Source organism: Bufo bufo, chromosome 3 (genome assembly GCF_905171765.1).
Source record: "Bufo bufo chromosome 3, aBufBuf1.1, whole genome shotgun sequence".
NCBI classification, from domain to species: domain Eukaryota; kingdom Metazoa; phylum Chordata; class Amphibia; order Anura; family Bufonidae; genus Bufo; species Bufo bufo.
The window spans coordinates 35,313,000-35,337,717 of record NC_053391.1 but is presented as its reverse complement, the minus strand read 5'-3'; the positions used below and the strand labels follow the sequence as shown (position 1 = coordinate 35,337,717).

Sequence of the window (24,718 nt, the reverse complement as noted above, 5' to 3'; positions counted from 1 at the left end):
TTCCACTAAGTTTGTTTTACATTATGTGTCAAAAGCCTCTCTTGTCGCAATTTGGAAACGGTCAACAAATTGCCGTTGATGGTGAAGTTATTCTTATTGTGCCTCTATTCAGTAGTCAGGGTGATATACAATCATGTCAGGGTACAATCATATACAATCATGTACCCTGACTACTGAATAGAGGCACAATAAGAATAACTTCACCATCAACAGCAATTTTTTTCTTGACGGTTTCCAAATTCTGTGTCGAACATAACCCTTTACAACCCTTTTGGGCTCCGTGGTATCTTCCATTGGGTTTGTTTTTCATTCTGTGCTGAAAGATATGGCTGCTACTAGAGATGAGCGAATCGAATCAGACAAAGTGGAATTCAATCCGACTTTCAGGAAAAATTCGCGCATTTCCTAGCGCTTCGTGGTAATGAATCGCAATTTTTCCTAAAATGGCGGCTACACCTGTGAGGACATGGGGCAAGGAACTCTGGGAAGGAGGGCTGACCCATAATGCCATGCACGCAGCCAATCAGCCCTGTGATGTCACAGCCCTATAAATAGGGCGGCCATCTTATAGTCAGACATTTTCCAGCATTCTGAGTGCAAGGACAGGCGTGAGAAGGCGCTAGGGACAGCAATAGGAAAAACCTCATTGTGAAAAAAAAACGGAAAAAACGATTTATAAGTGCAGGGAATGGATAGGGAGGAATCATTTCACAGCATCTTAGTGCAGGGAGAGACGTCAGAAGGCGCTAGGGACAGTGATAGAAAAACCTCATTGTGAAAAAAAAACATTATTTGGGGATCATCCAAACAGCCATTATACAGCTGTGGCATTCCAGCAATTTGTTCTCGTTATTGGGGTGCAAGCGCTATGTTGAAAAGCCTTTAGTGGCTTATACCTGTGGAAATAGAAAAATATTTACACATTTCACTTCTGCAGTTATTTGTGTAGAAAGAGTTTAGTGGCCTATTTCACTACAAAAAGTAGAAAATATATACGTAGTTCATTGGTGCAGTTATTTCTGCTAAAAGCGTTTAAAGACCTTGTACAAAAAGAAAAAGAAATTCTCAGTTTACTTCGGCAGTTATGTGTGTTGAAATTGTACAGAAAGAAAAACATATACGCACTTCCCTGGTGCATTTATTTTAGCTAAAAGCGTTTAGTGGCCTATTTCAGTACAAAAAGAAAAATATATTCTCTGTTCACTTCTGAAGTTATATGTGTTGAAATTGTACAGAAAAAATATATATACCCACTTCACTGGTGCACTTATTTGTGGTAAAAGCGTTTAGTGGCCTATTTCAGTACAAAAATAAATATTTTTGTCGTTTTTAGGGGTGTTTTAATTTGCTTTTAATTTATTTAGTTCAGCTAAAGGTATGTCAGACAGAGAAGTGCCAGGCCATGCACAGAGGAGTGGCAAAGACATGTTTCTGGCGCAGGCAGAGGTCGCAGCAGAGTAAGGGGGCGTAGCAGCAGGAGTCGCAGCGAGAGGCCTGAGCTCCCGGTGTCATTCAGTGGTCGTGTCTTGACCAGCAACCCAGTGGTTCTTGAATGGTTGACTCGGTCATTCACTTCATCCAAAGTGACATCAGACACCCCCAGTTGGTGGGTTCGTCAGACAAAACCCTTAGTTGGCATGGCCCAGGAGCAGGCCCTGTGCCCTCACCTGTCCTCAACCTGCCTCTGTCCTTTTCTGTTCCCTCACCGAGAGAAGTATTACAGGCTGTGGGCCCAGCTCCACTTTTCAGCGAGGAAGAGCTACTAGAGGACAGTCAGCAGCTACTGCCCAGCCAAGATCTGGAGGAGACATCCGCCGCTAGGCGGGCAAGTAGTGATGAGGAGAGTGACGTGGGAGGTGGTGTTGCGAGCAGTCAGGCTCCTGACCCAGAGATCGTTGAGGAGGACATCAGTGACGTGCAGACACTACTCGATGATGATGAAGCCGATTGCACTTGGGAGTCGGGTGCAGAAGGGGCTTAATCATCATCAGGAGAAGAGGGTGGCAGCTTGCCTGTGAGGCAGCGGCTGAGCCAGCAAGGTGGTAGCATGGGAGTCAGCAGGGTGGCTGCAGTTGCAGGTCGGGAGCCAAACGTGCCCGGGGTAGACCACCTGCTTCGCAGCAGCCTACCAGCCCGGGAAGTAGTGGTGCAGGGGTTTACGGAGGCAGCAGGGTTGCAGTCAGTCACCTACTCGGTGGTATGGCATTTTTTGTTAAGCCGCTGGAGGAGGTTAACATGGCCATATGTAGAATATGTGGGCAGAAGGTGAAGCGTGGACAGGTTGTCAATGTTGGCACCACGGCCCTGCGTCAACATTTGCAGCATCACCATAAAGTGGCCTGGGAGAACCGTGGCTCCGATGTAATGGTCCAGCATGCCTCAGCAACCGCTGCATCACCCAGTGGCACGCACCCGGTTTCAGGCAGTCAAGGCTCCACCAACTCAGCCAAAGGGAGTTGTCTCTCATTCCCATCATCTGCTGGTCCTGATGCTCCTGCTCCTCCCCCTACTCCTCATCAGTCATTCCGTCAGCAATCGATCACCGAAGTGATTGCCAAGAGACAGCAGTATGCGTGCACTGATGGCTTGTGCCGAGCCGAGGTGGAGAGTCCCAAGCCGTCATTTCTTAGCGAAAAAGGCAGTACCAGCCCTGCACACACATGTAGAACAGAAGGTGGGCCAGTCCTTGAGCCTGTCGGTGTCTGCCAAAGTGCATGGCAGCGCCGACGTGTGGAGCTGTAACTATGGTCAGGGACAATACATGTCCTTTACGGCAAATCGGAACCATTGTGACCAACAACAGGAAGAACATTGTGTCGGCACTGCGTCAAGGAAGGCTGAGCCATGCGCCCTGCATGGCACACGTGTTCAATCTGGTTGTCAAGGGGTTCCTGAAGTCTTCCACCCATCTGCAAGACATCCTGAAAATGGGTAGGAAACTTTGCATACACTTCAGCCACTCGTACACCGCAAAGCACACCATCTTTGAGCTGCTGAACAGCATCACCCAACATAGGCTGATCTGCGACGTTTCCACCCATTGGAATTCCACCCCGCATATGTTGGACCGACTATACGAACAGAGAAAGGCCATCAACGATTTCTTGATAATGCAAGCGGACAGGAGTACTCCCCTGTGTAACTTTGATGTAAGCCAGTGGCAGCTCATGAGTGACACCTGCCATTTGCTCAGGCCCTTTGAGGAGGCCACGTTATTAGTCAGTGGGCAGGACTACGGGATGAACTACGTCATTCCACTGCTTCATGTCCTGGAACAGATGGTGGTAACAATGGCTGGTCAGGGGACTGGAGATGTGGTGCCTAGATCTCACGACCACATGAGCCCTGTGGGGGCTGAACTGGAAGAGGAGGAGGACATTGGAGTACAGGCAATGTGCAACAAAATGGGTGGTTTTTATACTAAGGTGACAGGAGAGGAGGAGCAGGAGCTACTGGGAGATGAGGAAGATGAGGCCGGGGACCCAGATACACCGAGTCACTTGCTTGCGTAGTGACAGCCGAATTGTCACCATTCAGCAGAGGGATGACTTCTGTCTCTTCACCTTGTTGGACCCTCACTACCTTTTTACACCCATTGAGAGGGAGGACAAACTGAACTACTACAGAGACATCCTATGTAGTCAGTTGGCTGCTGCCTATCTGCGCCATCGTCCATCCTCTCGCAGGTCTGACCGGGGGGCCCTCTGCACGTAGGTTCCTCTGCCATGGCTGCTAGGGAGGGGTGGGGTGCCAGGAGCAGTACCAGCTCCATCAGCAGCAGCCTGAGTCTACAGTCACTGATGAGTAGCTTTCTTCACCCACATAGTGAAGAAACTACTCATAAGCAGCAGCAGCAGATAGACCTGGAGCAGGATCTGAACCAGCAGGTGGTGGCATACTTGGACAGCACCCTGCCACCCCACATTAAAGATCCACTGGACTACTGGGCAGCCAAACTGGATTTGTGGCCGCAACTAGCAGAGTTTGCCCTGGAAAAGCTGTCCTGGCCGGCCAGTAGTGTGGCATCAGAGCGGGTGTTTAGTGCAGCGTGGGCCATAGTTACCCCAAGGAGAACTCTCCTGTCCACCCAAAATGTGGAGAGACTGACCTTTGTCAAGATAAATCAGGCGAGGATCAGCCAGGATTTCCAACCACCAATTCCTAATGCATCTGATTAGATCATCCATGGTGCCACACCAACACTTTGATAAAAGAGACCGGTTTCTTCTGACTACCTGCCTCAGCTACTACTCTGATGCTGCTGCCCGCCTGATGCCACATATCTGATGCCAAGTGCTCCTTCTTTCACCCATCTTCATCAGCGGGTACTGGTATTGCCACCCACCGCTCCACTTTGTCACCGGGTCACTTTGTGGTCTCCTGATGCTGCTGCCATCCCCACACTATGTCACCTTGCCACTCTGGGGTATCCTGCTGCTGCCATCTCCACACTATCTCACCTTGCCACTCTGTGGCCTCCTCCTGATGCTGCTGCTTCTGCCGCCACCACCACACTCTGTCATTGGGCCACTCTGTGGTCTCCTCATGCTGCTTCCACCTCACCACTATGTCATAGGGCCACTCTGTGGACTTCTCATGCTGTTCTCACCCTCCCCACTTCATGACTGGGGCACTATTTTGCCTTTCGGCCAGGCTGACATCATCATTTATTTGACCTTTCTTCTGATCTGTCAAAAGGAAGGAAAAATGAGACGCACAACGGATCCTGTCTGTGTAGCAGCTGTAAGGCCTGCATGGTCCCATCAGAATTGGCTTATGATTTGGTAGCCAAAAGCAGGAGTGGGTACAAAACACAGAAGACATCCAAATATTCCATTCACGTGTCATCTCTGTTTTAGATCCACTCCTGGTTGTTTTTTTTTGGCATTAGCAATACTGATGGATTACTAACCAAATGCTGACCGAGTGAAGGCAGATGCTCAACAGACAGGATCCGTTTTTTGTGGGTTATTGTTCTGACGGATCAGAGAAAGGGCAAAATAATCAGTGACGTCAACACATACTCACTGCTGACACCCTTTCCACTCTGTCGGGGGGGCTCTACTTGTATTAGCGTTTAATAGAACAGGTTCTGTAGACATCTATGTGGAATCAGCTGACGACGGTGTAAAAAGAGTGCGCTTCTTCTTGACGCTAACATCGACCTGTAAGGCTGAGTTCATACTTGAACCCAGTTTTGGCCCCGTGACTGCCCTAATAAGTGAAGTGTGCAGTGATTCTTAGAGCGACGCCTGTCATCTACATGTCATACTGACTCACAGTATTAGTTCACTACCCCGGCAGACTCCCTATGTGTGTTACTGCAAGGCTCACTATAAAGCCTCTGAGCAGCCAGGAAAGAGACTTTTTTTTTATGTAATTCGCCGCAAATATATTTGGATCTAACCGAATTTTTCCCGAAAAATTTGGCGAACCGAATTTTTGAAAAATTTGCTTATCTCTAGTTGCTACAACTTGGAACTGTCAATAAGCTCCTGTTGATGGACTGGTTATTCTTATTGAGCTTCTATTCAGTAGGCAAAGTACACAATGGTATCCATTTGTGTAGACCACATCATTTACAACCCTTTAAGCTCCTTGGTAGCTTCCACTGGGTTTGCTTTACATTCAGTGTTGAAAAGCTCTCATGTGGCAGCTTGGAAACTGTTAACAAGCTGCTGTTGATGGATCAGTGTTTCTCATTGTTCCTCTGTTTAGTAGTCGGAATACAGAATTATGTCCTTCACATCCCTTACACCTATCTGGTCAACGGGAGGGGGAAGGATTGGTAAATTATATGTCCAGCTCCACAGCATATTTGTAAAAAAAAAAAAAAAAAAAAAAAACTTTATTGACTTGATCACATGATCCCTTTGAATAATAAGCCAATGGAGATGCGTATATTACCTTACAACTTGCGTTTCAGGATGGCGCAACAAAAGTGCCAACAGCACCTGATATACTGAGTATACATATATTGTAAGCCAAAAAGGAGACATCATGCGTATGTGTAAAAAGATCCGTCAACAGCAGTTAGCCGACACTGTGCAATATCAGACTTTTCCCTGCACTGCACAGAGTAAAAATGAAGTGAACAACATTGAAGTAATGAAGAAACAGTACCCTGATGCTAGACTGTAGATACGCTGATGATATTGCTAATACTTCTGTAGATAAAGGTCCAGGGTTCGGATACAGAAACCCAAATTCCTTGTATACCCATTGAGTTAAATTAAATCATTCTGGCAGCCTGCAGTCACCACCAGGGGGAGCTAAATGTATACATATTCATACAGCTCCCATTGAACTCTATAATAAATTGATATGCTGTAGGCTCCTCAGCTCCCCCTAGTGGTGCCAGAATTATACATTTCTGATCCCATAGAAAGAAGAAAATGACATTCTATTACCTTTCACAGTGACATGGACACTCTGGCTCGTGGAGAGCTGCGGCTGGACGAGAACATTACACGTGTACTCCCCTTCATCCACGTCCTTCTGCACGTCCGAGAGCTTTAAAGTGCCGTTGTTCTCAAAAGCCACCTGACGATGGTTGAATGGGAGGAGGTTGGAGTTCTTGTACCACTTTATGGAGTAGTAGGGATACCCAATCACACGGCAGTGAATGTACGTGTCTCTCCCGGCTATTGCTGTGATATTTTTCATTGGTCGAATGCTGGCCGGCCCTAAAAAAAACCGTAGGGGAGCACTATATGATTCTAGAATACAGGAGCACAAACGTAACGTTGAGGCCTATTGCAACTGACATGTTTACCTTTTATTACCGCTCTAATGCATCTAAACTAAAAATAAAAAAGTTCAGTAAAATAAAAATCTACAGTTTTGTGCATACAGCACCCATGCCGATCTATGTGCCCCATAGTAACAGACTACAAACAAACCCTGTGTAGTCAGAGCCTCAAAAACTCTCTCAACCTGTGCCCTACTTCTCACTCTGCTGTTGAATTGGAAGGAAGGACGACTGCAGGATATGACTACGCAGGGTCTGAATGTAGTCTGTTACCATGGAGACTCGTGGTCTTCATAGGATCTGCTGATACAAACCATAATCCTGCATTACGCTTAATGATTAAGGAAGGTTGCTGCCTGCAATTACAGGTTTTCCTACCCACTGTAAGGCCGGCCATACCCTTCAGAAAGATGTCAGGCAAACTATTCCAAAAGTTATTCCTTCCCCCACATACACATGCCCTCTCGGCCAAGCATGCATGTGTTCTGAATGGCAACAGGGGATAAAGCAACTGTTAAGAGTCCTCTGGCAGAAGCTTATCTCCCCTGAGAACAAAAGGATTGGTCCTGTTGAAATCCAGCAGCCCAGTCTTTCCCCGACATCGGCTGTGGACGGCAAGGTCAGACACTCCCATACAAGGTTTGCCGATCCTGCCGAAATTGGGGAGGTCGATATAAATTAATGAAATGTATGGCCCGATTACTGGGCATCTGTCAGCAGTTTTGTACCTATGACACTGGCTGACCTGTTCCATGTGCGCTTGACAGCTGAAGGTATCCGTGTTGGTCCCATGTTCATATGTGTCCGCATTGCTGAGAAAAATAAAGTTTTAATATATGCAAATGAGCCTCTAAGAGCAACGGGGGAGTTGCCATTACACCCAGAGACTCTGATCTCTGAGAGAGCAGAGCCTCTAGGTGTAATGGCAACGCCCCTGTTGCTCTTAGAGGCTCATTTGCATATATTAAAACACAATTTTTCTCAGCAATGCGGATACATATGAACATGGGACCAACACAGATGCCTTCAGCTGCCAAGAGCACATGGAACAGGTCAGCCAGTGTCATAGGGACAAAACTGCTGACAGATGCCCTTTAAGTATGACATCACGGCCCCGCACTGCTACATCCAGCTAATCCAAAAAGACAGGAGACAAGGTAATTTTGCCATGCTCTAATATCCCTAAGACACAAGACACCTGAGCATTGGACACTGACAGTCATAGCTATACACTTACTGGTTTTTACATAAAAACAAATTGAAAATAATTAAAAAACTTTTTTTTTTTACATTTTTCTACAAACGTGAGGTTTTCTTCTCTAGTCGTGTCTAAAGCTACATTCAGAATTCAGCTGGTTACAAGGAGCTCCGATGGCTGTGACACAGATAGTCTTCAGGCGTCAGGTCACATGTCTGACAAGGGGGGAGCAGACAAACTGCTGACTGTTTCCAAGGGCAACCAGCAAAATTGTGAAATCAGGTCAAAGCAAGCACATATTGCATAATGTTTTCATTTATTATACAATTATATATATATATTTTTTTTTTTGAGGAGCTGATTTGACAAGCACCTCTTACGTTTATTCGAGCCTGGTACAGGACGACTCCCGCAGAGTTATTGGCAGTGCAGCGGTAGACGCCCCCATCCCGCACCCCTGTGTTGGTGATGTTGAGATAGCTGACCACGTTGCCGTCGGAGGTGATGATCTGGCTGATTCGGTGGTTGCCGTTCTTGATAATGGGCTCGTCGTCCAGGGTCCAGGTGATGGTGGGTAGCGGGGTGCCTTTTACGTTACACATCAGGGACACAGGTTCTCCGGCGCTCACCACTTTTTCGCTGAACGCCGAATTGATTTTGGGGGTTCCATCTAAACAAAAAAGCCAGAGAAAAACATTCTTTATTTTAGCAGAGCTGATTTTTTTTATTAATCCTTTAGGGCAAATTGCTATGATAATTCTTACTCAAGTCTCTACATAAAACTGTACCTATCACTCTGATATTCCAATGAGCTGCTCTACAGACAAACTCTGCTCTGCTGCATCTGAAAGATACAGCACTGCTTTAACTGTGTGTCGCCGAAGGTAATGCTGCATTTTCCATTATTCCACTACATACTGTGGATACTAGGGACAGCGCACATTAATCAGGGTCACTGACTAGTCAAGGAGACATTTCTGTGATAGAAAAGATATCATTTTTGAACAAGATCAGATATATAGGAGAAAGAAAGAAATTGAAGGAAGGAAAGGGAAGGAAAATAAATAAAAAGAAAGAAAATAATTGAAGGAAGGAAAAGAAAGAAAGAAAGAAAGAAAGAAAGAAAGAAGGAAAAGAAATGAAAAAGTAATTGAAGGAAAGATGGAAAAGAAAGAAAGAAGGAAAGAAATTGAAAGAAGGAAGGAAAAGAAATGAAAAAGTAATTGAAGGAAAGAAAGAAAGAAACTAATTGAAGGAAAAGAAAGAAAGAAATTGAAAGAAGGAAGGAAAAGAAAGAAAGAAATTGAAAGAAGGAAGGAGAAGGAAGGAAAAGAAAGAAAGAAATTAAAAGAAGGGAGGAAAAGAAAGAAATTAAAAGAAGGAAGGAAAAGAAAGAAATTAAAAGAAGGAAGGAAAAGAAAGAAAGAAAGAAAGAAAGAAAGAAAGAAAGAAAGAAAGAAAGAAAGAAAGAAAAGGATGGAAGAAAAAGAAAGAAAGAAACTAATTGAAGGAAAAGAAAGAAAGAAGGAAGGAAAAGAAAGAAAGAAAGAAATTGAAAGAAGGAAATTGAAAGAAGGAAGGAAAAGAAAGAAGGAAATTGAAAGAAGGAAGGAAAAGAAAGAAAGAAAAGGATGGAAGAAAAAAGAAAGAAAGAAAGAAAGAAAGAAAAGGATGGAATAAAAAGAAAGAAAGAAAGAAAGAAAGAAAGAAACTAATTGAAGGAAAAGAAAGAAAGAAGGAAAGAAATTGAAAGAAGAAAGGAAAAGAAAGAAAGAAAGAAAGAAAGAAAGAAATTGAAGGAAGGAAGGAAGGAAAAGAAAGAAATTGAAGGAAGGAAAAGAAAGAAAAGATAAGATAGATAGATAGATAGATAGATAGATAGATAGATAGATAGATAGATAGGATACAGTGGCAGTCTTGACCAACTGACCACCACCAATAACATGGGGGGCCCCTGTCAGACAGCGCCACATCTGGGCTCAGGCTGTAGGGCATAGGAACCAACAGCTGCCGTCCCTGCTGTTCACTCTAATAGTCCTGATGCAGTACAATGGCACTGACAGTCACCATAAACGTGACCTCATGCCACTGGTCTTTAGGCGGCACGATGACGTTGTCACATGCACCTGCGTTCAGGGGGAGGTGTCATTGTGCCGCTTGCGCAGAGACACAGGTAAAGCATCGCCGAAGGCGACGGGAGTGCGGTAAGCAGTACTTTTTTCCCCCTGAAGTACAGAGGTGGAGGACATAAAGGAGGCACTGCTGGAAAGGGGTCGTCTCACTTCAGTAAGTGGCATTTATTATGTAGAGAAAGTTAATACAAGCCACTTACTAATGTATTGTGATTGTCCATATTGCCTCCTTTGCTGGCTGGATTCATTTTTCCATTACATTATACTCTTCTCGTTTCCATGGTTATGACCACCCTGCAATCCAGCAGCGGTGGTCGCGATTGCACACTATCGGAAAAAGTGTCAGCCTCTAAGGTGGCCGAGACTGTGGGGGCGCACATAGGCTAGTGCTTTTTCCTACAGTGTGCAAACATGGCCACCGCTGCTGGATTGCAGGGTGGTCGTAACCATGGAAACGAGCAGTGTATAATGTGATGGGAAAAATGAATCCAGCCAGCAAAGTAGGTAAAAATATAGGGGGCACTGCGGAGGGGCATAATAAAAATACAGAGGCCACTACTGGGGAGCATTATAAAAATACAAGGGGCACTAATGGGGGTCATTATAAATAAAGGAGCACTGTTCGGGGGCATTATAATAATACAAGGGGCACTGTGGAGGGGTATTATAAAAATACAGGGGTCGCTGCGGAGGGGCATTATAACAAAGCAGGGGGCACTAATGGGGGTCATTATGAATAAAGGAGCACTGCCGGGGGGGCATTATAATAATACACGACTGGGGACATAAAACATACTGGGGCAATTATAAATACTGGGAGGCATTAAACATGCAAGGGCCAATACTGGGAGCACAATAGCAATATTACTACTGGGGTACTGAGGGGCATTATTATTGGGTACAGTATGGAGGGCATTGCTATATAATGAAGTGGGCACTCTTTAACAGCATTATCAGTATTGGGGGCACTCTATGGGGCAGTACTACTAATGAGGGCACTCTGGGATAGAATTATTACTATTGTTGGGACTTTTAGAAGCACTTTTGTCCTATCTGTAGGACACTGTTATTTTTTTTTTAAGTATAATATTTGGGGGCATTGGGGAGCCCAGCGGGCGCAGAAATGGGGGTAACAGCAGTATAACACTGTTGGAGCACCAGGAGGGGGAAGATGATGGAAAAGTGAGGAATCTACGATGTCTGTGCGCCAAACTCTGCAGGGACGAGGAGCTACTGAAATAATTAGTCATGGCGGTCTGGTGTGAATGGAGAAGATGAGGAAAGAGAACGTCTACTTCAAAGGAGACGTCACTGGATGTAAGAGGTATGAGGCGCCATATGTAATGTCCAATTCAAATAGGGCTTTAGAAGTGGAGCTGGGGTGGGGGGATGGATTAAGAATTTGGCACAGTGGTGGGGTTTTACCTCAGGCAGCAGAAGATGTAGAATCGTTGCTGACCACAACTTTCAATTTTACCTGCGTCCTAAAGACTCTCATACGGTTGTGGTCGTGGACAGATAGGACCTCTGCCAGGATTCCTGGCTAGTTGTCCTGATTAGGGCCCCCAGATATGACTTTGCTTGGGGCCCCATAAATGCCAAGCCCACCGATAGATAGGTAGATAGATAGATAGATAGATAGATAGATAGATATAAATTGATGTAAGGGGCAGCGGGGGCTGTCTGTGCACTATGTGGCCCCCGGTATTCTTCATTTATTTTACACAGTTTGGGACACATACTGTATGTCTTCTGCGCGGGCCCCTGAGCCCGACTCCTGTGATCACCCCTCCCTCCTCTCCCACTACATCATTATGGATGATCAATACACTCTTCAGGATTTCCAGGCCCCCTAGAGATGGTTGCCGCGGTAACCGGGCCTAGGCTGGTAATCGCTCCTCTCCACACACAGGATAAATATAGCCTCCATATTGTCCCCGGCCATAACCCTCGTTAGCCCGAGCCCGCTCCTATTAATCCTTTCCCCTTCCATCAATGTGACTTCCATTAATTAATCCGCAAGAACAAAAACACAAAGAAAATGAGGGAATGTAAGATTTCTGCAAGAAAAACACTCTACATTACCAGCAATTACCAGCCTAGGCCCGGTTATAACAGTGACAGCCCCAGTGCCCCCTATTAAACTGACAGCCCCAGTGCCCCCTATAACAGTGACAGCCCCAGTGCCCCCTATAACAGTGACAGCCCCAGTGCCCCCTATAACAGTGACAGCCCCAATGCCCCCTATAACAGTGACAGCCCCAGTACCCCCTATAACAGTGACAGCCCCAGTGCCCCCTATAACAGTGACAGCCCCAGTACCCCCTATAACAGTGACAGCCCCAGTGCCCCCTATAACAGTGACAGCCCCAGTGCCCCCTATTACACTGACAGCCCCAGTACCCCCTATAACAGTGACAGCCCCAGTGCCCCCTATAACAGTGACAGCCCCAGTGCCCCCTATAACAGTGACAGCCTCAGTGCCCCCTATTTCACTGACAGCCCCATAACCCCTATAACAGTGACAGCCCCAGTACCCCCTATAACAGTGACAGCCCCAGTGCCCCCTATTACACTGACAGACCCAGTAACCCCTATAACAGTGACAGCCCTAGTAACCCCTATAACAGTGACAGCCCTAGTACCCCCTATAACTGTGACAGCCCCAGTACCCCTATAACTGTGACAGCCCAGTGCCCCCTATTACACTGACAGACCCAATACCCCCTATAACAGTGACAGCCCCAGTAACCCCTATAACAGTGACAGCGGCCCGGCCCCCCTATAACAGTGACAGCCACAGTACCACTATAACAGTGACAGCCCCAGTACTCCCTATAACTGTGACAGCCCCAGTGCCCCCTATTACACTGACAGCCCCAGTACCTCCTATAACAGTGACAGCCCAGTGCCCCCTATAACAGTGACAGCCCCAGTGCCCCCTATAACAGTGACAGTCCCAGTACCCCCTATAACTGTGACAGCCCCAGTGCCCCCTATTACACTGAAAGACCCAGTAACCCCTATAACAGTGACAGCCCCAGTGCCCACTATAACAGTGACAGCCCCAGTGCCCCCTATTACACTGACAGACCCAGTAACCCCTATAACAGTGACAGCCCTATAACAGTGACAGCCCCAGTGCCCCCTATAACAGTGACAGCCCCAGTACCCCCTATAACAGTGTCAGCCCTAGTACCCCCTATAACAGTGACAGCCCCAGTACCCCCTATAACAGTGACAGCCCCAGTACCCGCTATAACAGTGACAGCCCCAGGGCCCCCTATAACAGTGACAGCCCCAGGGCCCCCTATAACAGTGACAGCCCCAGGGCCCCCTATTACACTGACAGCCCCATAACCCCTATAACTGTGACAGCCCCAGTGCCCCCTATTACACTGACAGACCCAGTAACCCCTATAACAGTGACAGCCCCAGTGCCCACTATAACAGTGACAGCCCCAGTGCCCACTATAACAGTGACAGCCCCAGTGCCCCCTATTACACTGACAGACCCAGTAACCCCTATAACAGTGACAGCCCCAGTACCCCCTATAACAGTGACAGCCCCAGGGCCCCCTATAACAGTGACAGCCCCAGTAACCCCTATAACAGTGACAGCCCCAGTGCCCCCTATTACACTGACAGCCCCATAACCCCTATAACAATGACAGCCCCAGTAACCCCTATAACAGTGACAGCCCCAGTGCCCACTATAACAGTGACAGCGGCCCGGCCCCCCTATAAGATACCCCACAATTCCCCACTGTGTGAACAGGGGTTTTCTATAAATTGTATGGAGCTCTCTGAAGAAGTCATTTCCAGCTAATGACTCCGGCAGCCATGTTATTCCTAGACGGAACGCTGTCCCTTGCAAATGAGAGAAGGACGTGCGGCTGATCCGTAATTACAGAGACAATAACAGCCTCAGCTGGCGCCTCTTCTGTGGTTATTATCTTTAATTGTCATGGGCCCTGCAATGGGGATAGCGGCCACCAACAAGCACAACCAGGAAAAGTGCAGAACATTGATTTTCTTTTTCACACATAAATGCTGTGTGCTGCAGCCTGGGGCCCCTGGGAGCACAGACACACTAGAGCGGGGCCACAGGTGTCACTGAACAAGGAGCCCATTAAAAATATAAAATCACCAGTAAATATATGTCCTTGAGGCGTCCACTTCTGTCAAAAAGTACTATTTAACATTTATGTCTCTATCTATCTATCATATATATCTCATATCTCTCTCTTATATCTAATATCTATCTATCAACAGGGATACAATAAGAATTAAAATAAATCATACATCTATAAAAAATCATAAACTGGTAATAACATGTACATTTCTAAATAATTTTTATTGCGGAACGGAATTGCGGACCCATTCATTTCTATGGTGCCGCACGATGTGCGGCCTGGATCCGGAATTGCGGGCCTGCACTTCCGGGTCCGCAATTCCGATCCCGAAAAAAATAGAACATGTCCTATTCTTGTCCGCAAGAGCGGACAAGAATAGGCATATTCTATTAGTGCCGGCGATGTGCGGTCCGCAAAATGCGGAACGCACATTGCCGGTTTCCGTGTTTTGCGGATCCGCAAAATACACACGGATGTGTGAATGGACCCTTAGGCCGAATGCACACGGCCGTGGAACACTTCATGCCGCCGCTGCACTACAGTAATACACTCTTATGATCTATACGAGTGTATTACTGTAGTGCAGCGGCGGCATGAAGCGCACGGCGTCATAGCAACCAATGACGACGTGCGCTCCTGCTGTCAGCAGGATGCCTGGCCGGGATACCACGGACCGCTCACGTCCGTGTTCCACGGCCATGTGCATTCGGCCTTATACAGTTGTATTTTTGTTCCTGAGTTACATGCAGTATTATACTCCAGAGCTGCACTCACTATTCTGCTGGTACAGTCACTGTGTACATACATTACATTACTTATCCTGTACTGATCCTAAGTTACATCCTGTATTATACTCCAGAGCTGCACTCACTATTCTACTGGTGCAGTCACTATGTACATACATTACATTACTTATCCTGTACTGATCCTGAGTTACATCCTGTATTATACTCCAGAGCTGCACTCACTATTCTGCTGGTGGAGTCACTGTGTACATACATTACATTACTTATCCTGTACTGATCCTGAGTTACATCTTGTATTATACTCCAGAGCTGCACTCACTATTCTGCTGGTGGAGTCACTGTGTACATACATTACATTACTTATCCTGTACTGATCCTGAGTTACATCCTGTATTATACTCCAGAGCTGCACTCACTATTCTGCTGGTGGAGTCACTGTGTACATACATTACATTACTTATCCTGTACTGATCCTGAGTTACATCTTGTATTATACTCCAGAGCTGCACTCACTATTCTGCTGGTGGAGTCACTGTGTACATACATTACATTACTTATCCTGTACTGATCCTGAGTTACATCCTGTATTATACTCCAGAGCTGCACTCACTATTCTGCTGGTGCAGTCACTGTGTACATACATTACATTACTTATCCTGTACTGATCCTGAGTTACATCCTGTATTATACTCCAGAGCTGCACTCACTATTCTGCTGGTGCAGTCACTGTGTACATACATTACATTACTTATCCTGTACTGATCCTGAGTTATATCCTGTATTATATTCCAGAGCTGCACTCACTATTCTGCTGGTGGAGTCACTGTGTACATACATTACATTACTTATCCTGTACTGATCCTGAGTTATATCCTGTATTATACTCCAGAGCTGCACTCACTATTCCAGAGCTGTATATAGCACGTGTGTGTTTCTGCTGGATTGTATATAGTATTGTGTGGACCTTGTGGGGCCCCTGTATGTAGGTCACTCGTGAGGAGAGTCCTTCTACCAAGTCCTTATGGGACTTTCTGTAAATTTCTTGTATGGGGCAGTAATACAGATGTGGACGCAGTGCCTCCAATGATGGCAGCCACAACCTGCAGGTGCTCGGTGTCCTCAGATGTGCTGCCGGGTGTAATGGACGTCTTCCATCTTTCTTTGACCTTGGTGTCCACTATCTGAAGGTGATTCTCCTATAGCACATCCCATAGACTGCTGACACGAGCCACCTACCACCACCTTCCTTTTGTTCGTGTGATTTTCTGGTGCCCTTCATCGGAGTCCTTGTCACAAGATATTGAATCAAGCGTAGGACGCATTCCCCATGGATGCCTCCGCCGGGCGATAGTCACGGCACGTATATGTGAAATGCATTTCCATAGATGCTAAAAGCCGTGTTCACTGAGATGTCGTTCCCTGGTCCCACCCATTAGTAGAATCCCGGGTTCACTCTCGGTACACGACTCGCGCAGCAAGATCATGTTAAGTGAGATTTCAAGATTTTTGCAGCGTGACCCCGACTTCACGTATGTTTGGGGGCGTTGGGCCGTCTTTGTGTATCTATAGTGCCATCCACTGCTTATGGTGAGAACCTGTTAAGGTCTCCTCACTAGTTTCCATTATCACCAGGCCGTATGCACAGGAACGTATTTACTGTGCACGTTTCACCAATGTTCCTTGCTTCTATGGTGCAGACGTAATCTGCAGCACTGTACACGGGGTCCCCAATGGGCGCACATCTCGGAAATGGACACTCATTTCTCCATTTACCTCTATGCAGCTTACTCGCCTATTTTCGGAACAAAGTAAATAGAGCTGCGCATGCGCTGCCACCTCGCCATTCACTGGGGTATAATACAGGATGCAACTCAGAATCAGTACAGGATAAGTAATGTAATGTATGTACACAGTGACTGCACCAGCAGAATAGTGAGTGCAGCTCTGGAGTATAATACAGGATGTAACTCAGGATCAGTACAGGATAAGTAACGTACAGTACAGACCAAAAGTTTGGACACACTTTCTCATTCAAAGAGTTTTCTTTATTTTCATGACTATGAAAATTGTAGATTCACACTGAAGGCATCAAAACTATGAATTAACACATGTGGAATTATATACATAACAAACAAGTGTGAAACAACTGAAAATATGTCATATTCTAGGTTCTTCAAAGTAGCCACCTTTTGCTTTGATTACTGCTTTGCACACTCTTGGCATTCTCTTGATGAGCTTCAAGAGGTAGTCCCCTGAAATGGTCTTCACTTCACAGGTGTGCCCTGTCAGGTTTAATAAGTGGGATTTCTTGCCTTATAAATGGGGTTGGGACCATCAGTTGCGTTGAGGAGAAGTCAGGTGGATACACAGCTGATAGTCCTACTGAATAGACTGTTAGAATTTGTATTATGGCAAGAAAAAAGCAGCTAAGTAAAGAAAAACGAGTGGCCATCATTACTTTAAGAAATGAAGGTCAGTCAGTCAGCCGAAAAATTGGGAAAACTTTGAAAGTAAGGGCTATTTGACCATGAAGGAGAGTGATGGGGTGCTGCGCCAGATGACCTGGCCTCCACAGTCACCGGACCTGAACCCAATCGAGATGGTTTGGGGGGAGCTGGACCGCAGAGTGAAGGCAAAAGGGCCAACAAGTGCTAAGCATCTCTAGGAACTCCTTCAAGACTGTTGGAAGGCCATTTCAGGGGACTACCTCTTGAAGCTCATCAAGAGAATGCCAAGAGTGTGCAAAGCAGTAATCAAAGCAAAAGGTGGCTACTTTGAAGAACCTAGAATATGACATATTTTCAGCTGTTTCACACTTGTTTGTTATGTATATAATTGTGTTAATTCATAGTTTTGATGCCTTCATAGTCATGAAAATAAAGAAAACTCTTTGAATGAGAAGGTGTGTCCAAACTTTTGGTCTGTACTGTATGTACACAGTGACTGCTCCAGCAGAATAGTGAGTGCAGCTCTGGAGTATAATACAGGATGTAACTCACAATCAGTACAGGATAAGTAATGTAATGTATGTACACAGTGACTGCACCAGCAGAATAGTGAGTGCAGCTCTGGAGTATAATATAATATAACTTAGGATCAGTACAGGATAAGTAATGTAATGTATTTACACAGTGACTCCACCAGCAGAATAGTGAGTGCAGCTCTGGAGTATAATACAGGATGTAACTCAGGATCAGTACAGGATAAGTAATGTATGTACACAGTGACTTCACCAGCAGAATAGTGAGTGCAGCTCTAGAGTATAATACAGGATGTAACTCACGATCAGTACAGGATAAGTAATGTAATGTATGTACACAGTGACTCCACCAGCAGAATAGTGAGTGCAGCTCTGGAGTATAATACAGGATGTAACTCAGTATCAGTACAAGATAAGTAATGTAATGTATGTACACAGTGACTCCACCAGCAGAATAGTGAGTGCAGCTCTGGAGTATAATACAAGATGTAACTCGGAATCAGTGCAAGAAAAGTAAAAATGGCCTCGAAAGGCATTATTATAAACACCACAGGTCAAAGCTCTGGATCCCTCCATTACAGCCAACTTTGACAGCACACCTATATGTTAGATGGGTTGGACTGAAAATCGGGAAACCTGATATCGAAGCAGGTATAGTATGTGGGTTTTTATTATAGTGTTAAGCAGGGGAATGGGCCAGTATATCAGCCCCAGTTATACTTTGGCAGATGTCGGTGCCCACTGGCTTTGGGGGCCCATAGTGCTCTGAGTAACCTGCTTTATGCTTGTCAAGTCATGGATGAAGTTGACAGGTGACCTACTGTGACTCTGTAGCCAAAGGGCCCACATACAACTAGAACTGGTCTAAAGCAAAATGAACAGTGACCCAAGCTAATCACCATCTTTGCTGCCATCCAAGAGCAGAATTCATGTGATGGCGATGTACAGTCCTGACATAGGAATTGCCACAAACACTTGGCTAAACCATACCTCCAGTATATAAAAGTCAATAACAAACCTTCCAGTACGACCAACACATAGTCCTGCGCGGACATCCGATCCTTGCGTACAAAGCACTGGTAAGCGCCATTATCACTTTTAGCCATTGCGTCCATGATGAGGGTTTCACGGTTGACACCTGTGATTCGAACATTACTCCCAGCGTTGATGATGTCACCATTCCTGTACCAGGTGATGTCAGGGTCATCTGTCCCCGACACACTACATGATAACGTCACTTGGCTTCCAACACTGGTTTTCACTTTACGTGGGCTGATTGTCACCTTAAGGGGTTCTGCAAAAAAAAAGTTAAATGACATCATTGTGGGATCAAAAAGATTACCGTATGTGAAACATCAGCATCGACTCTAAATATGAAAGAAACATAAAACCCAGAATACAAAGAAGAACAATCAACAAAACTTAACATAATCTCCTTATTCCTGTTTCGTCAGTTATCACAAATGTAGACCATTGAAATAAGATAGAGAAGCAGTGTGTTGTTCTCTCGGGCTGCTGCCATGGCTTTCCCCCTCCCTCTCCTTCCTCTCTGATGCTAGTGCACGTGATATAGGAAGGAGGAGGAGGAGGCTGAGTTTAAGATGAAAAATGTTTTGTCTACACAGCGAGCGTGGTCATTTTATTGGAAAGAATCTCCTAAATACTAACAGTAGAAGATTGACTTGGTAACAATGCCAAACACAGCACCAAAGTACCAGCTATATAGTACTGTACACATAGCACAGCCATAGTACCAAAAGTACCAGAAGTGATACACACACAGTACCAGTAGTACCAACAATAGTACATACTGTATTACCAGCCATAGTACCAATAGAACTAGTAGTGGTTCATAAATACTACCAGCCATAGTGCTAATGGTACAACCGATAGTACCAATGGTACCAGCAGTAGTGCACACATAGCTCCAGCCATAGTACATACATAGTACTAATAATACTATCTGTAACACATACACAGTGCCAATAGTATCAGCTACAGTACATAAATAGCCATGCTACCAGTAGTGCCAACAATAGTACATACTACCAGCCATAGTACCAATAGAACTAGTAGTAGTACACAAATACTACCAGCTATAGTGCTAATGGTATCGGCCATAGTACCAATGGTACCAGCAGTAGTGCACACGTAGCACCAGCCATAGTACCAATGATACCAGCTATAGCACATACACAGTGCCAATAGTATCAGCCATAGTACATACACAGTACCAGCCATAGTACACACACAGTACCAGCCATAGTACATACACAGTACCAGCCATAGTACATACACAGTACCAGCCATAGTACACACACAGTACCAGCCATAGTACACACACAGTACCAGCCATAGTACACACACAGTACCAGCCATAGTACGTACACAGTACCAGCCATAGTACATACACAGTACCAGCCATAGTACGTACACAGTACCAGCCATAGTACATACACAGTACCAGCCATAGTACATACACAGTACCAGCCATAGTACATACACAGTACCAGCCATAGTACACACACAGTACCAGCCATAGTACGTACACAGTACCAGCCATAGTACGTACACGGTACCAGCCATAGTACACACACAGTACCAGCCATAGTACGTACACAGTACCAGCCATAGTACATACACAGTACCAGCCATAGTACATACACAGTACCAGCCATAGTACGTACACAGTACCAGCCATAGTACGTACACAGTACCAGCCATAGTACGTACACAGTACCAGCCATAGTACGTACACAGTACCAGCCATAGTACGTACACAGTACCAGCCATAGTACGTACACGGTACCAGCCATAGTACACACACAGTACCAGCCATAGTACACACACAGTACCAGCCATAGTACGTACACAGTACCAGCCATAGTACATACACAGTACCAGCCATAGTACATACACAGTACCAGCCATAGTACGTACACAGTACCAGCCATAGTACGTACACAGTACCAGCCATAGTACGTACACAGTACCAGCCATAGTACGTACACGGTACCAGCCATAGTACACACACAGTACCAGCCATAGTACACACACAGTACCAGCCATAGTACGTACACGGTACCAGCCATAGTACATACGGCTGAACAGCTAATCTGCCCGGCTACTCAGTGACAATCCCTTACTTCACTGCAAAAATGAGCAGATTTACCTTTCAACAGCTTTGGAAAGCTGAGTGACATGTGGAGGAATACTGGAAACCAAACTATGTATATGGTAAATACTAACAATTCTCCTAATACTATATTCATGGAGGTAGTACTGTATATGCCAAATAATTATATGTCTGGCCTCCATTAAAGGCAGTTGTTAATCAGTTCACCTAGACGGCCAAGTGATAAATCCCATTAGACAGCTAAAGAAAACTTGTTAAAAAAAACTGCGTTGTTAATGCTTGACCGAAGTTGTGCGAGAAGTCGGTGAATGAGTGCGGTATTCCTATCTGCGGAATCTGCGGATTTAAAAAATTTGTAAAATAGGAATCCGAACTCTGCTTTGGTGCTGGCTGGCAGTGTGTCGGACGGGGGTAACTGATTCTGGGGCCCTACCTTAGGGCTCCTGCACACTATCCATGTCTGTACCGTTCCCTTTACTTCAATGTAGCCGCAAAAAATAAAAACAACTCCGTGTGCATTGCGTGTCTGTATGTCCGCATGGCCGTTCTGCAAAATGATAGAGCATGTCCACATTACAGACACGGACAGGACGGTTCTATTACAGGCCGGCCGTTCTGTTCCACACAATGTGGAACGCACACACCCGGTATCCATGTTTTGCGGATCCGCAATTCGCAGACTGCAAAACATCCAACGGTCGGGTTCATGAGTAATTACAGTGATAACAGAAATATTACAGATGGAGTATGATGGCAGACAGTCACAGCAAAATGCACAGACATACATGTGGCAGAATTTACACGTATATGGATATCCTGCACTTCAGTCAGAAACAAGACACATGCAGCCCACACCAATCACTCATTGGACACACGTGGCACACAAGACACTTATACGTGGCTCACATGCCACGGATTCATGTCACATGCTGCACATACACCACTGATACATAGAACATATATAGTACACACCAATCACACATAGGAAACACGCAATGCACACACCAAGACATTTATGCCTAACCCTATGAAGTGTAGCGCACTTAGGCTCCATTCACACATCCGCAATTCCATTCCGCATTTTGCGAAACAGAATTGCGGACCCATTCATTTCTATGGCTCTATTGCGTACCCGCACTTCCGGGTCCGGAATTCCGATCCCGAAAAAAAATGAACATGTCCTATTCTTGTCCGCAACAGAGGACAAGAATAGGCATATTCTATTGGTGCCGGCGATGTGCGGTCCGCAAAATTCAGAACGCACATTGCTGGTTTCCGTGTTTTGCGGATCCGCAAAACACACACGGATGTGTGAATGGACCCTTAAAGGGGTTGTGTCACTTCAGCAATTGGCATTTATTATGTAGAGAAAGTTAATACAAGGCACTTACTAATGTATTGTGATTCTCCATATTGCCTCCTTTCCATCACATTATACACAGCACGTATCCGTGGTTACGACCACCGTGTAATCCAGCAGCGGTGGCCGTGCTTGCACACTATAGGTAAAGGTGTTGGCCTATGCGCACTTCCAGCCTTTCCCTATAGTTGGTAAGCACGGCCACCGCTGCTGGATTACACACAGTGGTGGTAACCATGGATACGTGCTGTGTATAATGTGATGGAAAGGAGGCAATATAAAGTATCACAATACATTAGTAAGTGCCTTGTATTAACTGCATGATAAATGCCATTTACTGAAGTGAGACAAACCCTTTAACCCCTTTAAGCATAAATGTCTGTCATGAAATTTACCAAATCGTAACCTCCTCAGATTGCACATAATCTACATTATATTTACAAGGGTCGTCCTTCCATAATGACCTCTCGCCCATCTACAGGATAGATGATAAATATCAGATTGCTGGGGTCTGACTGCTGAAACACCCACTGATCATGAAAAAAGGGGGTCCTGAGACATTCAATTACATCACCGCCAATCTATGTACACAAGGGTCTTAAGACCACGTTCCCTTGATCATGGAGGTCCCAGCAGTGAGACCCCCACCAATCAGACACTTATAACCAGTCGTGCCATAGCTGTTGGACCTTTTCACATTCCCTATCCTTAAAGGTTTTCTTTGGGTGTAAAAAATTTTTTTTATTCAATCTGGCCCAAAATTTATGTTAAAATAAAATAGAAATGCTTAAACGCCTGTTAAAGGGCCAGTGTCCACTTTTCTAGTTATCCTCTATCCACAGGATCGGGGATAACTAAGTGATCCGTGGGGGTCTTAACGCTGGAGCCCCCACTGATCCCCCTTCTTGACTGAGTGGCAGGTCAAACATATGCCCAGCCTCTCCATCCATTCTCTATAGGATCGCCGGAGATGGCAGAGTACAGCGCTGAATATTTCCAGTGGTCCCAAAGAGAATAAATGGAGCAGCAGGGTGTATGTGTCGCCTGTCACACCATCAAAAAGGGGGAACAGACCCGTTCCTGGGATCAGTGGGGGTCGCAGAATCGGACCCCACTAATCATATAGTTATGTCCTATGGTGTGGAGAGGATAACTTGAAAACCTGCACAACCCCTTTAAATCCTCCACCACCAGTATCTCTTTACATGGCAGCAGTGATGCCTGTAAGTACGGAATATCATCACTGCCGCTATGTAAACCATTCATGCCAATACTGGGGAATGTGACGAACTGTGCAGAATTTTTCAGTCATAAGTCCAACCACCTTTGCAGGTCACAACCTTTAACAAAGCCCAAGCAAAGCTGCTAGAGGAGCAATGTGAGCAAAGGGCATAAATGGAGGGTCATAACTGAAGCAGAGGCATTAGGGTCACCTGAGGCAAGTAATAGTGGGGATCCTGGAGCAGGGGTAACTGGAGAAGAGGCAATATTAGCGGTGCATTTAGAGTGGGGGCATCTGGAGCTGGAGCACTTATGGGAGTGCACCTAAAGCAGAGGCATTAGGGTCCTCTGAGGAAGGGTAATAGTGGGAATCCTGGAGCAGCTGCAGGGGTATTAGAGGGGCAACTGGAAAAGATGCAATATTAGGGGTGCATTTAGAGTGGGGGCATCTGGAGCTGGGGCACTTATGGGGGTGATCCTAAAGCAGAGGCATTAGGGTCCTCTGAGGAAGGGTAATAGTGGGAATCCTGGAGCAGCTGCAGGGGTATTAGAGGGGCAACTGGAAAAGATGCAATATTAGGGGTGCATTTAGAGTGGGGGCATCTGGAGCTGGGGCACTTATGAGGGTGATCCTTAAGCAGAGGCATTGGGGGACCTAGGGCAGAGTCCCCTCAATGCCACTCTGAACTCTGCAGAGAGCAGAACATATTCATAGATCTGTGCCTGCTATAAACAAATCCCCTATTCACCCCTTACAGTCTCCTACAGCTCACTACTGTCAAACACCTGAGAAATCAGCCCAGCACCGCAGAGGAGTACTTCTCTCCAGCAGCCAGTTTTCTGACAGCAGGGAGGGCAGGAGGATGGCCAGACATGTTCTCTCCTCCTTAACTGCCAGCAGCTGGGAAGTTTAGAAGATACTGCGGGGCCTCCTGTACAATTTACACTAGTAGGAGGCTGCGTCACTGTGTGATACTGCCACCTAGTGGCTACAATAATTATCTCTCCTGAGAAACAAGAGAAACGATTACTCCTCTGTCTTATCTCCAGGTTCAGGA

The 24,718-nt window shown here is 45.8% G+C and overlaps 1 protein-coding gene across 1 annotated transcript in view; it reads right to left on the bottom strand.

Annotated features, from left to right (window-relative positions):
* DSCAM (DS cell adhesion molecule) overlaps window positions 1-24,718 on the bottom strand; it is a 414,232-nt gene that overhangs the window by 209,339 nt on the left and 180,175 nt on the right. The window contains exons 6-8 of the mRNA XM_040423076.1: window positions 18,962-19,237; window positions 8,323-8,619; window positions 6,411-6,686 (exon numbers count right to left, since the gene is read on the bottom strand). Coding sequence (XP_040279010.1) covers window positions 6,411-6,686; window positions 8,323-8,619; window positions 18,962-19,237 — 849 coding nt within the window. The remainder of the gene's footprint in view (window positions 1-6,410; window positions 6,687-8,322; window positions 8,620-18,961; window positions 19,238-24,718) is intronic.